The sequence below is a fragment of the Microplitis mediator genome, chromosome 9 (genome assembly GCF_029852145.1).
Source record: "Microplitis mediator isolate UGA2020A chromosome 9, iyMicMedi2.1, whole genome shotgun sequence".
Lineage (NCBI taxonomy): Eukaryota > Metazoa > Arthropoda > Insecta > Hymenoptera > Braconidae > Microplitis > Microplitis mediator.
In genome coordinates, this window is record NC_079977.1 from 7,540,967 (window position 1) to 7,556,939 (window position 15,973).

At 26.4% G+C, this 15,973-nt stretch overlaps 1 protein-coding gene across 2 annotated transcripts in view; it reads right to left on the minus strand.

The window, feature by feature from the left end:
* Window positions 1–5,744: 5,744 nt before the first annotated feature.
* Window positions 5,745–15,973, minus strand: part of LOC130674460 (transmembrane protein 132E) — a 77,879-nt gene continuing 67,650 nt past the window's right edge. For both annotated transcript variants that reach the window (XM_057479796.1, XM_057479795.1), the window contains exons 7-10: window positions 12,344–12,812; window positions 11,882–12,210; window positions 11,308–11,546; window positions 5,745–6,997 (exon numbers count right to left, since the gene is read on the minus strand). In XM_057479796.1, coding sequence (XP_057335779.1) covers window positions 6,403–6,997; window positions 11,308–11,546; window positions 11,882–12,210; window positions 12,344–12,812 — 1,632 coding nt within the window. In that variant the 3' untranslated portion in view covers window positions 5,745–6,402. The remainder of the gene's footprint in view (window positions 6,998–11,307; window positions 11,547–11,881; window positions 12,211–12,343; window positions 12,813–15,973) is intronic.

Here is a 15,973-nt window from a genome sequence, read left to right on the forward strand (position 1 = left end):
TTATCAAAATGAAAAAAAAAGTTAAAAATTAAATTAAATTATTGTAATTACAATAATTATAGCGCATTGAATTGACAATGATTTAAATACCACGAGGGAATAGTGTGGGAGGAGTACTGTAGTGGTTTAAATTAACAAACGGAATGAAGGACGTAATGAGAGTTTAAACAGGAGGGAAATACAAGAGGTAGAGGACAAGAGGAGAGAAGTGGGAAGAGATAAACATGTAATGAGGGTGGATATAAAATACAAGTTGCTTGTATTGTTAATAATTAATTACTCGCTATTGAATTATCGCATTTGTGAGTGTGCACAAGGCGAGGTCATAAGTTTTTTTTTTTACATTAAGTAATTAATTATTTATTTATTTTATTTATTTATTCATTAATTGAGATGATATAGTTTTTTTTCTATAAATTGCTACGAGGTAGGAGATTTTTTAAGCGAATTACTTAAGTTGGTTTTTTATGGTTTCATGTATTTTTGGTAGAATTTTTTTTTGTGCAGAAATACTTGTGCAGAGTAAAGTTTCAATAGTTTTTGGCGGTAAAAATTAAAAAATCAATTTATTATTTCAAAATGCTATTTTCTTTTAATTTCTTTTTTGGCGGGTTGACAACAAAACAAATTGCAATGATAGAAAATAAATAACTGAGTGTGTTATCAATTTAAATAGAGAACAAAAAAATTAGTTTCGTGTAGTAATTTTCTGCAAAACCCAAATAGTAAAAATTACATTACTTTCAAAATTTCATAGTGTTGCATAAAATGTTTTCTAGTCAATTAGCTAAAGTTACATTTCAATTTGTGAATTTAAATGTTCTAATTTTATTTTTTTTATTTAGCTATCGTTATGAAAAAATCTATTAACATAAAATATTTTTATTAATAAATCGAACAAATTGAAAAAAATTCATGAAATGACTAATAGAATTTTTCGAACACCGGTTTAAAAATACAAACTTTGAGAATTAATTCATATAATTTTTTTTGTTGCAATATGCTCTTGGTCTATTTATCAGTAATGACAAAAAAGAATGTCAATTGTCAGATTTTTATGTTATTATCCCAAAAAATTTTTTAAAATAGAAGTAATAAAAGACATCCAATTTTATTGATCTTCGTATTTTTTTCATTAATTCAACGCGAAGTAAAATATTCATTGATCATTTTCAAATTCTTTACCGCTAAAAATAAATGAGACCGTACTGCATTAAAACTTTAATACTTATTAATTATTTTATTAAATTTATACATGACCATATATAATTATATAGGAACTCATATTTGGTCATACTTGAACATAAATAGTTATATCCAAGGATTTTATTCCTTGATTAGCCAAACTTTTGTCCTCATGTCGAATCAAATATGAGTTTTTCAACAATCATACATGATTATATATAATAATACAGTGATCTAAATATTTATAGCCATATATGATCATATGTATTATCAGATATGATCTTGATTGATCTTGATTGATCATGAATGACGTTACGTGTGATCAAATCTGATTATTTTAAATACATATGATCATATCTAAGTATCTTTACCTGGAGATAATTTTATTCAAAATAATCTAAATAAATTTTATTAAAAAATTCCCATGACCTGGATTCGAACTCTGACCTTTTGATTATTGAACACTCGCGACCCTCCATGAAAATTTTATTTTTAATTAATCAATAACTAATTAATTATTAAATTAACTTATTAATAAAACAAAAATCAATACATTCAAAAAATATATTAATAAATAAATACAAAAATATTTTTTTCTTAAATACATTTAATTTGTATTTATAATAATAATTAACTTAAAATCTTTTTCCAAAAATACATGAAACCTAAATTACCTCGATAAAATTACAATAAATAATTAAGTATTTACTTAAATATAATAAATTAATGGCAAATTATATTTAAATTAAAAAATTGAGCATTAATTTTTAATATTAACAATTAACTTACGTTCATTAATCACAAATAAATATTTTTAAAAAATCGTTTACTTTCTTACGTTGATTAATAAAAAATAAAAAAATACTGGAAACAATAAATAAATAAATTCAAATATTGATGAACGATAAAGTATTTTTTAAAATTAAAATAATAAATCGACTAGAATGTGTTGAGGAGGGAGTAAAAAACGCATAAGTCTCCCTTTTAATAATTATCATTATCATCATCATAATCATAATAATTATCATTATCGTTAATTAACAATTAATTACCGATATACGTACTGTATACTGACTTAATTAAATAATTACGTATTTTAATTATCAATTTCTACCTTCTACACGGCATTCTAAACACATCTAAATGTTTTTTTTTCTTTTCTTTTTTTTTTTTTTAATAATAGGTTCTTATAATTAGATTCCAAAGCCGTTAATTATTTTTAACTTCGTTCACTCTGCGTTACAATTTAAATATTTATCGGTTTTTTTATTTTTTATTCATTAATATTATGCATTATTATTTAGTTTAACACAGCAAGCTCATCAATTAAATACGTTAGCTCTTGACATTTATTTATTTCAATATATATTTATTGAGATTGGAACATTAAAGCAGGTTCCGGGAGTAAGGAAGCGGCAGCTCGACGCACATACTCTCAATTTTATAAATATTAATTAATTAATAATAAGCTGCTAATTTTTTTGCGCGTCGAGTTTATATTTTATTTAAATATATATTTTATATACTTTTAATATTTATTAATTAAATACTTTATAAATATAATTTATTTATTCGTGGCTTCAATGAAAAAATTTTCGTTAATATTAATCAATTAATAATTATTAATTATTTATTAACTATTTATGGTTAATTAAATAAATTAATTATTATTATTAATCAATAATAAGTTACTAATACATCGGTATATCTTGTACTATATCGCGTAATTTAATTATAATAATTTATACTTGTAATTATTTACAAAATCTTACAAAGTAAAATTTACAAATTTTTTTTTTATTTATTTTCTTTTCACTTTTAGACGCGAGGTCTATTTATTATTCATCTGCTAACGTAATTGTTTCTTGGTCTTCTTCGGTAGTCCGTAGAAACCATGTTAATTTTTTTTTTAATTGTTTAAGGTCTTTATGGTAAAAAATAAATTTTTTTATTTACGAGGCCCGGAAATTTTTTTAGGAAGTAGATGTTAACTTTTTTTTTTTTTAAAGCTCAATCGCATGATAAAGTGAGAAACCAGAAGTGGAAGATGAGAGATATGAAAACATTGCAAGCTGTGATATGATTTTTTTTTAAAATTAATACATTAATGGCTGGGATATAGAATTTAATTTTTTTTTTGAAAATTAATTACTTTTTTAATTTTTCAAAATAAACGAGTAATTATATTGTAATTAAAAAAATATTTTCCGACTCTATTTCAAAATTGTTTAGTAAAAGTTCATTTAAAAAAACATATTTGAGATAAAAAATTTTATTTCGAAATTTTGAATTTTCAAACAAAATCAAATTTTAAACGAAAAATAAGTAACTATTTTTGAAATTTGAAAAAAGTTTTTATAATTTTACTCTGAAATTCAACAATCAAAAAATTTTTTTGAAAACGTGTTTGAAGTCAAGAATTTATTTTACTTCGAAATTTCAATTGCTCAAATAATTTTGCAATTAAAAATAAATTATTTTTAATTAACTAGTAAGTCTTCTAAACCAAATTTTGTAGTTCATGGATGTGTAAAAAAAATTTTTTTAATAAAAATTTCATGATCTTTTTCATTAAAAGAAGAAAAAATTTATCGTAAAATTTTTTTTCTTGCATATGAATTAATTCTCGTTTAATTTATAAATTTTTTCAAAGCTGCTTTAAAATTTCGCGGTAAATATTCCATTCAGAATACCTTTAGCTTGACTTAAATCTTTTTATATTAAAACAAGAATTACATTTTTTAATTAAAAAAAAAAAAAAAATATTTTGAAAAATCTAGATTAAAAAAAATTAAATTCTCTCTACTTTCCCAAAACATTAATGAGTTAATTTGATTAACTTTAATTAATTATTTAAATATAAAGAACACGTGCTTATCAGTCGATTAATTTGCCTTTATAAATTGACTATTTGTTTTTACTAAAACGATTATTATTATTTATTATTTTCATCATTTATCGTTACTTTTAATAAACAAAAAATGTGAGAAAAAAAATTGAGATCTATTTTTTGCACCACGTGAACGGAAGAACTTGAAACCTATACATATATATTTTTTTATATTGATATAAATTTATAATTTATAAATATCGCAATCTACGTACAAGCCACCGAGTTTCTTTAACCCTGGACTGGTATCTATTTTCTTTTTTATTTTTAATAATTTATAATTGCTAGTTAATTTAATTAGTTTGTTGTTGCTGTAATTAACACTTCATCTCGCGTACAAAAGATATATCAGACAAGAATATCATTATTTATTAATATTATTATTATTTTTATTTATAATTTTTTTCTTTTTAAATGCTAGTCATATTTGACTGATAAAAATTTCAATTCTTTTTATTAAACTTTTCAATCTATTGTCATTATTATTGATAAATTTTTTACCTTTTATTACTTCATTAACTTATCGCTTATACGATCTTATTACTTATACCAAAATAATTATTTATTATTAAATAAATTTATATATTTATGCAACATTTAAATTATTTTAAAGTATTACAATCAGTCTCGATTTAATTAAAATTATTTAATAATAAATATTAATATAATTATTTTAATTGTGTTTATGTGCAGTGTCATAAAATAAGTATAAGTTTATTAATTAATATAATTAATGTCATTAATAAGCAATCATTAGTCACTGGAAATTAATAATCATTTTTTTTTATGAAAACAAATTATATTAAAAAAATTTCTTTCGCGCTTTAATTTTTTAATTTGAAAGCCGCATATTTTTTAAACGAATTAATTTACAAAAAAAAGTTTAAAATATATTTTGTAAAGAATTAAATTCTTTACAATATATATTTCATGAAATTTTCTGTAATTCCAATACGTGATGAGTTATTATCAAAAAACAACCAATAATTTTTTTAAACTTTTTCCCGCTATTATTTAAAATGTTTGATGTCATATATTTTTTAAGCAAACTAATTTACAAAAAAAAGTTTGAAATATATTTCGTAAAGAATTTAATTTTTTACAATTTATATTCAATGAAATTTTCTGTGATTCCAATACGTAATGAGTTATCATCAAAAAACAACAAATAATTTTTTTAAACTTTTTCCCGCTATTATTTAAAATGTTTGATGTCATATATTTTTTAAACAAATTAATTTACAAAAAAAAGTTCAAAATATATTTTGTAAAAAATTAAATTTTTTACAATTCATATTCAACGCAATTTTCTGTAATTCCAATACGTAGTGAGTTATCATCAAAAAACAATAAATAATTTTTTTAAACTTTTTCCTGCTATTATTTAAAATGTTTGACGTCATATATTTTTAAAAGAAATCAATATACAAAAAAAAGTTTGAAATATTTTTCGTAGAGAGTTTAATTCTCTACAATTTCTGATCAAAAAATTTTTTCATAATTTCAATACGTGATGAATTATTTCTAAAAAACTATAGATACTTTTTTTTCAATCCTGAGTTTATCATAATTCAAATAAATATACAAAAGCTTATTAAAAATCTTTACTAATTACTTGATAAAAGTAATTATTAAAATAAAAAAAAAAAATTAATTAATTTTTCCAGCGATTTTAGTTTTTTTTTATAAATAAATAAAAATATTCCATCCATTCTATTGATTTCAGTCAAGGATGAATTAACAAAAACAAAAACAAAAAAAAAAAATAAATAAATAAACAAGCTGACAAACAATAAATATAAATATACAATACATTAATTAGCAATTGTACCAGTAAAGGGTTAAAGTTATTTTATAATTTAGCATACGCATTAATTTACGTGCTGCTATAAAGCTGACTAGAATACATTGTCATACATTTATATACACATATACACACATACATGATACACTACACGATTTACCTACCCATATATATGTATATATATGTATACAAAATGTAAGGATACATATTTGTATAATTTATGGCTGTGAATATGTAAAACGTAACATATTCTTTGGAAAAAAAAAAAAAAAACCGCACACTTATCCACATAACGTAGCACTAAGTCGACGTGAGTTTGTATCGATTAAAGCCGACTAGGATTAATGTTCCACGTATACACACACGAATTTAATACAAGTATATATTTATATTAATATATATACGTGTGTAAGATGGAAAAAGTAAAATCTTAAGAAGGATTAGTGGCTGCACCTGACAGATAACGTCTTGGATATTAAATAGACTTTGCCCAGTCAACTAAATCGTGCAGCCGGGCTGTTACCTAGGCATTCGATTCCTTCAAGTTATCAAAATACTGCATGATTTGATTGTAATCCATACCAAGATTAAGGTCATCTAGGGCCGGTGTTTCTACTAGCGAAGCCATCGTTTCATTCAACTCTTGATTTGAGACTGTGGACGACGAACTGGATGAGGAAGAGCTGGATAAGTTAGACGAGAACATTGGATTCCCGACAATTGTCGCGCGTTTTATTTCGCGAGGGATTATTTCTTTAGGTTTCTCCTCGTTTACTTTTTTCAGCTCGACAAACTCCTCGTCGTCTATAGTCTGGGCCTCTTCGTTCTTTGATACGGGATTAGCGCTGGGCTTCGTGCTGTGAGTCTTTGGATGATGGTGGTGATGGTGATGCTTTACATGCCGATGGTTTGCGTGATGATTACGATGCTGATGCTTCTTTGGTGTCTCTGGCAGACGCGCTGTCACTCCAGTGTTTCTATGAGGTGGTACTGGCGGCTTGTAATCTTCATTGTTATTTGCTAGGTCCGTTACTCCTGCTCCTGAGGATGCGGGAACTGATGCTGGTGATGTGATACCGTGAGGTGGTAATGGTGGAGGGACATCTTTGACCTCATTTCTGTAAAATTAAATTTTTAAATTACAATTTTATGTTAAAAATTTAGATGAAAAAGAATGAGAAAAAAAAAAATTTATTATTTTTCTATTTGAAAATTATGATTTAATTTAATGGGTCATTTTCCGCGGTTTGTTCAAGCTCTTGAGCTCGGAAAAATTTTTGTGTTCTTTGGGTTTAAAAAAAGTTATGTCTTGTATTGATCTATGAAAATAAAAAAAATTGAAAATAATTAAAAAAAACAAGCAATTCTCAAATTTTTAGTTACACAGAAAAAAAGGATTTCTTGGAGCAAGAAATATTTTGTATTATGAATTGAAGACAAAAATTTTCTTAGGACTGAAAAAAATTTATTGGCGCAAGAAATTTATTTCAAGCCTCTAAATTTTTTTTTTCGTCCCAAGAAAATTTTTGTTTTCAATTTATAATGCAAATAATTTCTTGGGCCAAGTAAAAATTTTCTTGGAGTGAGTAAAAATTTTTTGTATTAAGAATCCTTTTTTTTCGGTGTATGATTATTCTTAATGAAACGCATGGATTCAGACAGAAATAAATATAAGAAATTTAGATAAAGAGTTAAAGGAGTCTTGAATCAGATCAGACTGACGAGCTGTGAAATATCCGAGAAAAATTACGAAAAAAGTAATTTTTCAAATGTTTCGTTGACGATATTTATTAAACCAATAATTCGATTACAATAAATTACGCAGTGATTAAAAAAGATTGTAAAGACAGAAATCTGGTGTAATTTTCTGGTGATAAATCACATTATGAAATAATGAAAATAAATAAATCGTATATAGTTAGTATTGAATATTAGTTTGAAAAAAATTATTTAATATTAATGCTTGAATTTTTAATATTTGCTTGATAGGCCACTGATAGAAAGATTTATTGATGCTGAATAAATTATTTATTTACGGAAATGATTAAATAAATATTTATTAATAATTAATAAATTGATTATTTGATGTGAATTTGTTGAGTTTAATAAATATTTACTAAAAGTCAATAAATTTTAATTCAGACCGCTGAAAAGTTAAAGTAATACAGAAATTTAATATATGTGACTCGATAACTTCTTAATTCGAACTAACTATGATAAATTTATCATATTTATCATAAAGTTTGTGCCCCACATGGTTCAATATTTGTTATTACGATAACATAAATAATTATTATTGGTTATTATAAAAATACAGAATACAATATATTTTATTATTTATGCATTTAAAACTATTATTAGTAGGTAACGTTAACCGATTGTCGATTCAATTTAATTCACGGATGAAGACTGAAAAAAAATAGAGTCTTTAGCGTTTTTTGAAACCTGAACAGAGGGTTAAATATTTCGTGTTTTCAAAAATTCTAATTAGTCTTGGAGAAATTTTAAAACAATTCTCATTTATTCTACAAGTGCAACAAAGATAGTCCTGTTTATTTTTCCGAGTGTGAGAAACAGGTCCGGTGGCGTTTTCCCTTAAGTCACATTAATTTTTTTGGGTTCAACAAAATTATTTATATCCAACTCGACAAATTTTTTTTGTGCCTGGGAAAATCGATTGATGAGCTTTGATATGATCATTTAGGTCAACAGTGAACATTCTTTACGCATGAATAGAATATACTTGGTATCATTCACTATATTATAGGTCATTTTCAATGATGTACGAATATTTTGGGAATTTGTTATGTGCAGCATATTTTTGTCTAATTGATATATATCGTCCAATCATTAATTTATGGATTATGAAGCTGTGGGTATTGTGTAGCGATTTATTATGTGAATATCAAAAAAAATGTAATCAAAACAAATAATACGTTCGATAAATATAAAATTTTTTAAATATTAATAAATATTCGTCAGCTACCAATAGATTAATATTTTCCGTAAATAAATATTTATAATACATAAAATATATGATCATTGAGTGTTGAAAATTTTTTTTTATTTAATTAAATAATTCATAAAATTTAAAAGATTTATTTTAAATAAAAGATTTATTTAAAATAAATCTGTTTATTAAAAATAATAAAAACGGTATTTTTATATCGAGCAAAGCTCATTCTGGAGTAGGGGATGCCTGTTTGTTACCCTCACCAAAAATATCAGCAAGATAGACTTGAGGTTATTCATACTAAATTTGTCAATTTGGTGGTTTATATTCTAGGGTAGAGGTACCATTTTTGGTCATTCCAGGGCCAGTTTTGAACATTTAAAAAATTGAAACAAAATCATCCGTTAAATACGGAATGATATAATCAATTATTTAAATATGTCCGAAGATACTTTTATCACACAATGGAAGTTTTTTTTTATACTTTTTCATTAATTGAAATAAAGTATTAAATATCCAAAAATGGAGCAGTGGCCACTCTCTAGAGGTTTCAATAATAATATAGAAGATCAATATAAATTTTTCAACATACTGGGATTTTACAATAAGCTCACCGACTTTGAACTTTGAACTTTGTTTTTTTTTTTATATTAGATCAATAACTTGATAGACTTCCAGAAATTTAAAAATAGAATAACTTCAATATTTCCAAAACTGGACTTAGAAGTACATTGTCTACAGAATTAGTTGTCTAATCAAACATAACGTTAAGTTATGTGTCGAGATCATTATTACTTGAAATTGTAAACAAATACTCTGACAATTTGAACTATTTGAGAGATTCGTTCTGCTGTTTTAAATCGGCTGGTACAAATTTATAAAAATATTGATTGCACACTGAGAAAAAGAAATACTATTTTCCAAACAAGAATTTCTTAGTTCAAGAAATCCGTTTAAAATATTTATTTTATTATTACTAATTATCAATTTCTTGAGAAAAGAGCATCAAATTAATTTTTTTTATTATATGAGTAAACAAAAGAATAGCTTTACTTGAATTCTTGAAAATTAGTAAGAATATATGTTCTTGTATCTAGTAAATGTTCTTGATAAAAGTATTTTTTTTTTCTCAGTATACTGTATATTTATTATCAATCGTTATTGGACTAGTTGTTTTTATATTTTTTTAAAATTTATCTTAGAACATCGTTGTTATTTATTATTTCACTTGGTAAATTTTTAATAAAATCTTTCTATCAGCGTGCAAATTTAATGAAAATTTTTATATTTATATATATGGGCGAAGATAAGCAATAACGTGTCAACCCACTAAAAATTGATTTGTGAATTTTTATACCATATGCTTCCTTAGTAATTAAAAAATGTATATTGAGTAGTCGAGGGTTAAAAACATTTTTTTAAATCATAAAATCAAAAAAATTGTAGACACAAATTAATTATCTGGGATGATACTTTTTGTAAAATCGAGTTAATAAGTAACTTGAGTTGAAATACTACATTTCAGAGCGTTATTGATTATCTAGAGTAAAAATTCTAGCAATTTGGTAGATTATTGCAAAAATCATAAGTAAAATTTTCTTATTACAAGTTAAAAATTTTACAAGTATGAATGTAGCAGACATCAGAGAAATTTTAAATTATAAATAAACAGAGTAAATAATTATAAAAGTAATATTTATAAAAATGCTCTTATTAATTTTTAAATGCGTATTTTTTAAAAATGTTATTTTATTAATTATTTACTCAATTTATTTATAATTTTAATTTTGTCTGATGTCTGCTACATTCACACTCGTAAAATTTTTATGTAATTAACTTTATACGGAACAATATTTCTGTTGTAATGATCTTAGCAATATGGGGTCAAGTTATTACAGATGAATTGGATTTAGTCGGCAAGTATGAGAGTAATTTTACAAAACCGAAGAATCAAATTTCATGAAACGTTTTTGAGAATTAGATTAGCCATTTTTTTATATTTTGTAATACAAAATTCAAGTATGAGACTGAAGTTAGTCGACGTCTAATTTTTGAATTTTTTTAAACGATAAATTAAAAAAAAAAATATTTAAAAAAAATGCACCTGTAGTTTTTAAAATTTCCTACATGTGCATATTCTTATTATTTTTTTTTTAATTGATTTGTTAAAAAAAAAAAATCCGAAAATTTTTAATTGCCTGCTAACTTCAGGGTCATGATCTAAGTTTATTTTTTATGGATTTACATATTTTAGATCCTCAATCTATTATATTTTTTAATAAAATCACAGAAGTAATTTATGCTTGAATAATTCGAGAGAAATTTTCAAAAATAGTTTTAAATCTTTAAAGGAAATTTTCACAAAATGGTATCATGTTGGTTGATACATTTGCTGATCTACTTCCATACATAATAAAATAAAAATAAATAACCCACTGTCTTTTTCTCGGAAATAAAATAAAATAACCTACTTACCCATTGCGTGTAGAAGATGTAACAGGACCATCCAAAATTTGTGTCTTAGCTGCATCATTTTTCTGCATATAATTACGTACTCTGTCACGTTTGCAGTAGGTAGTGGTATCAATTGGCGTAACAGTGACACGATTTCCCGCCGCTGGGAGTTCAATATGATTTGGATTATCAAAGCTGGTACCTAAATCACCGGCATCATCGTCAACTTCACCTGCCAGTGGGTTGTTTGTCACTCGTACCTGAAATAACGTCAACAACAAAAAAAAAAATTACAAAAACAATCTCAATCTTAATTTAAATAGTAACAATGGTTTAGTGGTCGATAAATAAAATATATATAGTAAAGAACATCAGTTAAAGTCACCACTAATGACTCGTGAAGATGGGCAATACGCCAAAAATTCAACAGTCACGACATACAATTGCTTTACCCTCTATCTTTAACTTCCAGTTCAACAGTATCTGTATCTATCTATCTATATATATGCACATATATGTATATATATATGTATATATGTACCTTTGTGTAAAGTCGATCACGAAGAAGCAATGTCTGAGTTAAAAGTTTAAATACCTGTTGAGGAGCACAAGCAGCTCGTTCAAGTGTTGCCCTACCAAGCCATACCCAATCATGTGCATTGGTCGTCGACTCACGAGGTCTACGAGCTGATGCCAATTGTTGGCTGGCTGCCGCAGCTCGTGCCCTGACAGCTCCTAACATTGGGATGCTTGGTAATGGTGAATCCGATTGATGGGGTTTGAATTTACTGGCGTACACGACGCATGAAATTACGAACACGAGAATAGCAAATCCAAATGCTGCTAGCAGAACATACATTCCTATTTCTAAAGGTGTCATGTGGCTGGCATTGTGATGACGTACTCCTACACCACCTACGCCACCTAAAGAATTAATCAATTGCAGGTTATTGATTATTGATTTCTGATATAAAAGATTTAAAATTATTTATTTAGCTTTTAGTTTATAAATAAATAAGTCAACAATCAATGAATGAATGAATAAATTGGTAGTTACCAATGAGTATGTCATGCAAATCAGGAGCAACCTCGCGTCCTGTTTTTCGCTCGCGGTGGTGGTGAGAGGAGCCACCTTGAACCATACCCCCACCGTCGTTCTGGACGAATTCCGGTCGATGCGGAAGGTCGCTAGACGCAAAATCAACCTCAACGTTCGCCGTCGCAGTAGCCAATGCTTGAGCACCACCTTGTCCGTTGTTATTTGCCCTTGATCCTTTAGCTCTCCTGCCGGCGTTCGCTCCTGACATCCTGCATGCCTCTGCTAACTGCAGAGTTACTCTCAGCAGATCTCCGTGACCTTCTCCGACTGCTATCACTCGCGGATGGTGCGATGCGACCATCGGTGCGAATGCCACTACCTCGGGGTCTAAACTCTCTACCGTCAGATGATAATCACTTACGGCTATTTCTCGCAATGGAGTTTTCATTGAATCCGAGAATTCGATATCTATATCTAGAAGTCCTTCCTAAAAGTTATAAATTCAATTTAGCCATAACATTATATAAATTCAATTCTATAAGATAAAAAATACCCAATACCCAATCACTTTCCACCGGAGTAAAAAGTCATTGGGTTAAAAAAAATTACTAAGTAAAATACGAGCACGATTTTTAATTTTCATACGAATTTATCAAGATTTTAAGTAACAAATAACTCAAGTTCAATTAAATATTATGGAAATATTTAATTGTTATTGATGTTTAAAATAAATAAATCGAATGCACCATTAGCAGATCATGGAAAAATACTCGGTACTAGCATTCAATTGAAAATATCCCGAATGTAAATCAAAGAATAATATATATTTTAATTACGATCACTATAATAATATAACAAAATAATAATACACTTTGATGTCAATAACTAATTATTATATATTCCTGCAGTACATACATATTTGAAAATAAATTCAACAATAACGAAATTTAAAAAGCAAAAAATAATAACCAATCCATGAAGCTTGTGGTGAATTTTTATTTATTTAAAATAATTTATAAATATTTTTTTTAGTGTTCAATCTTTCTTGAACTGTCAACTTGTCTTATCTAAGTCATTCTGATTCAAATAATATCAACGTTTAATGTTTTAAAGTAAATTTTTAGCGAACATAAAAACTGTGTGTACAGATCATTACACTGTAAAAAATTTTTGGGGTGAAAATGGTCCCCGAAGACTTTATACGGTTTGCTAGGTGTGAAATATCAAGCGGTGTACTTTTAACACGGTATGATGATTTTCTTTTCCTTATAAAAAAAATCCAAATGAGAATCCAGCCTTGATTCCTATGTGGGTTCCCACGTGGCGTTTTTGGATGGATTCCCATATGGTTTTCTATTGGGATCCAGCATAGACCTCGATATAGATTCTTATATGGGTTCCTATGAGAATCCACACCATGCCAAATCCATATGGGAACCTAGTATAGATTCCTATGTGGATGTTTATAATGATTTTTCATGGGAATCTGCACTATGTCTTTTATGAATTGGGAATAAGGAAAACTATCAAAAAGCGTCACGTTATTAATACAAATACCATAAAAAGCGTATGTGTTTTCATAAGCTTTCTTGGAGAACGATGTTCTTCGGAGAACGAGTACCTTTGTACGATTCCTAATTTAGTGTTTCATTAAAATTATTTGCAATTTCTATAAAGATGGAATACTTCTTGAGTTAATTAATAAATCAATAACTTATTGAAAAAATTAATGTAAAGAGCGTCAATTAATCAATTCTTGGTTAAAAAGTATCCTGTCAATAGAATATTAATCTATTCTTTTATTAATATCCGCGTATCAATAGACGATAGACATAGAAATTTAGATACCCCGGATTCTATAGAAATTACTTATAAAGAAACCCAGTTTCCTATATGAATTTCCCACAAAAAAATCCATATACCCAAATTCCTACATGGGAATCCAAGTACCCACAGTTCCCTATATGGATTCCCTACATTGGAATCCAGATACCCATGGTTTCTTACATGGATTCTTATATAAATCCATACACTCCTATATTAATTCCAATCCCTGTTTAGAAAATCTCATAGAATCTAATAAATTCTCATAAATTTCCATAGAGATTTTATAAGAATGAATGAGTTCTATGAGAAGTGCTATAGTTAAGGATAGGGCCTTATACATACAACTATACGAATCTATCGAATTTTTTTAGCAGGGATGGATTCTTACACAAATTCATACTTTCCTATATAGATTCCTATGGATTCCCATGCAATCTCGCATGGGTTTTTTTGATAGAGTTTACACTGTCCGGTGTTACTACATCAAATTTTGTCCAACGATATAATCTGTCATTTAAAATTATCAAATAACAATTAGGCTGCACTATATAATTATTATTATTTATCTAGATTATTTTGAAATAAAAATTAAATACTTAGTGTTCAAGTAATCAAGAATCGAGAGTTTTCAATAAATAACTTTTACATTTACACCATTGGTGGTGTGGACGTTCTAATTCACACGGTCCAAAATTTAACACCGTACATCGTGTCACCTTAACACCGGCAGTGTTAAAAATTTTAACACCGAATCATTCACACCACACCGCGGACTCAAAATTTTTTACAGTGTACGAAAAGTTTGTTGTGTGTATTAACAAGATGATCGAGTACTAGTTTAATAAATCCGACAAATTAAACCTAAACTAGATCAGATAATTTAAAAGAATAAACTAAACATTTAATCAATTTCAATATCTCAGATAAATCAGCAAAGAGTATTATCAATTCGTTTGCAGTTCACAGACTAAAATTTATCTGGGAAATGTTAAAACACTTGAAGCTTGTACTTCTTCCAAAAATACATGACATAAAAAATGCACGTCGGTGCTCGCTGTTTGAAATGGTTATTTAAACGCATTTATATTTCTTAACAAATATGTAAATATTCAATGTGCTGGATGTAAATTCAAATATAGTTCTTTCATTAATAATAAATTTTTCATCTACGGTTTATTATATGACAGTTACATAAATATATTTAGTAGGTCATATTTTAGGTATTGAGTTTGTTACTGTAACTGGGGTTCAATTTTTTATAGGTCATTAAACAAAAAAAAAATTTTGCTACTTTAATATTTATAAACAACACTAACAAAATATTAAAAATAAATTAATGATATATTTAATGCACAAAATATATTGTAAAAAATTTTGTAATCTCTTAAAGTAAATTTAATAAAAAGATTATTTCTTAAGCTTTAATTTCCTCTTTTTTCATTTCTCAACGTCAATCCTTTAATTTACTAAATGAGCAAAAATGACTTCTTGAAAATTAAAGTTTTGTTTTATTTTTAGACAAAAAAAAAGCTGACTCCATTATCATCAAAGCATTAAACTAAAGTCTTAAGCTTTAAAATGGCTTTTTCCCCATTCCGTTACGATAATTCTAACCCGAGTTACAGGTTCTCAAACTCACTAATTTATTTCCAATAACAAAGTAATCCTAAATTTATATCCCTAATTAAATACAAATAAATTAAATAAATGAGTTTAAGCAACTTTACTAATGTTATTTGACATTCTCTCACTTATCTCTACTCTTCGGTCTAGACACTAAGTCAACTAGCAATAAAAACCGATAAACCGACTCGTAAAAAA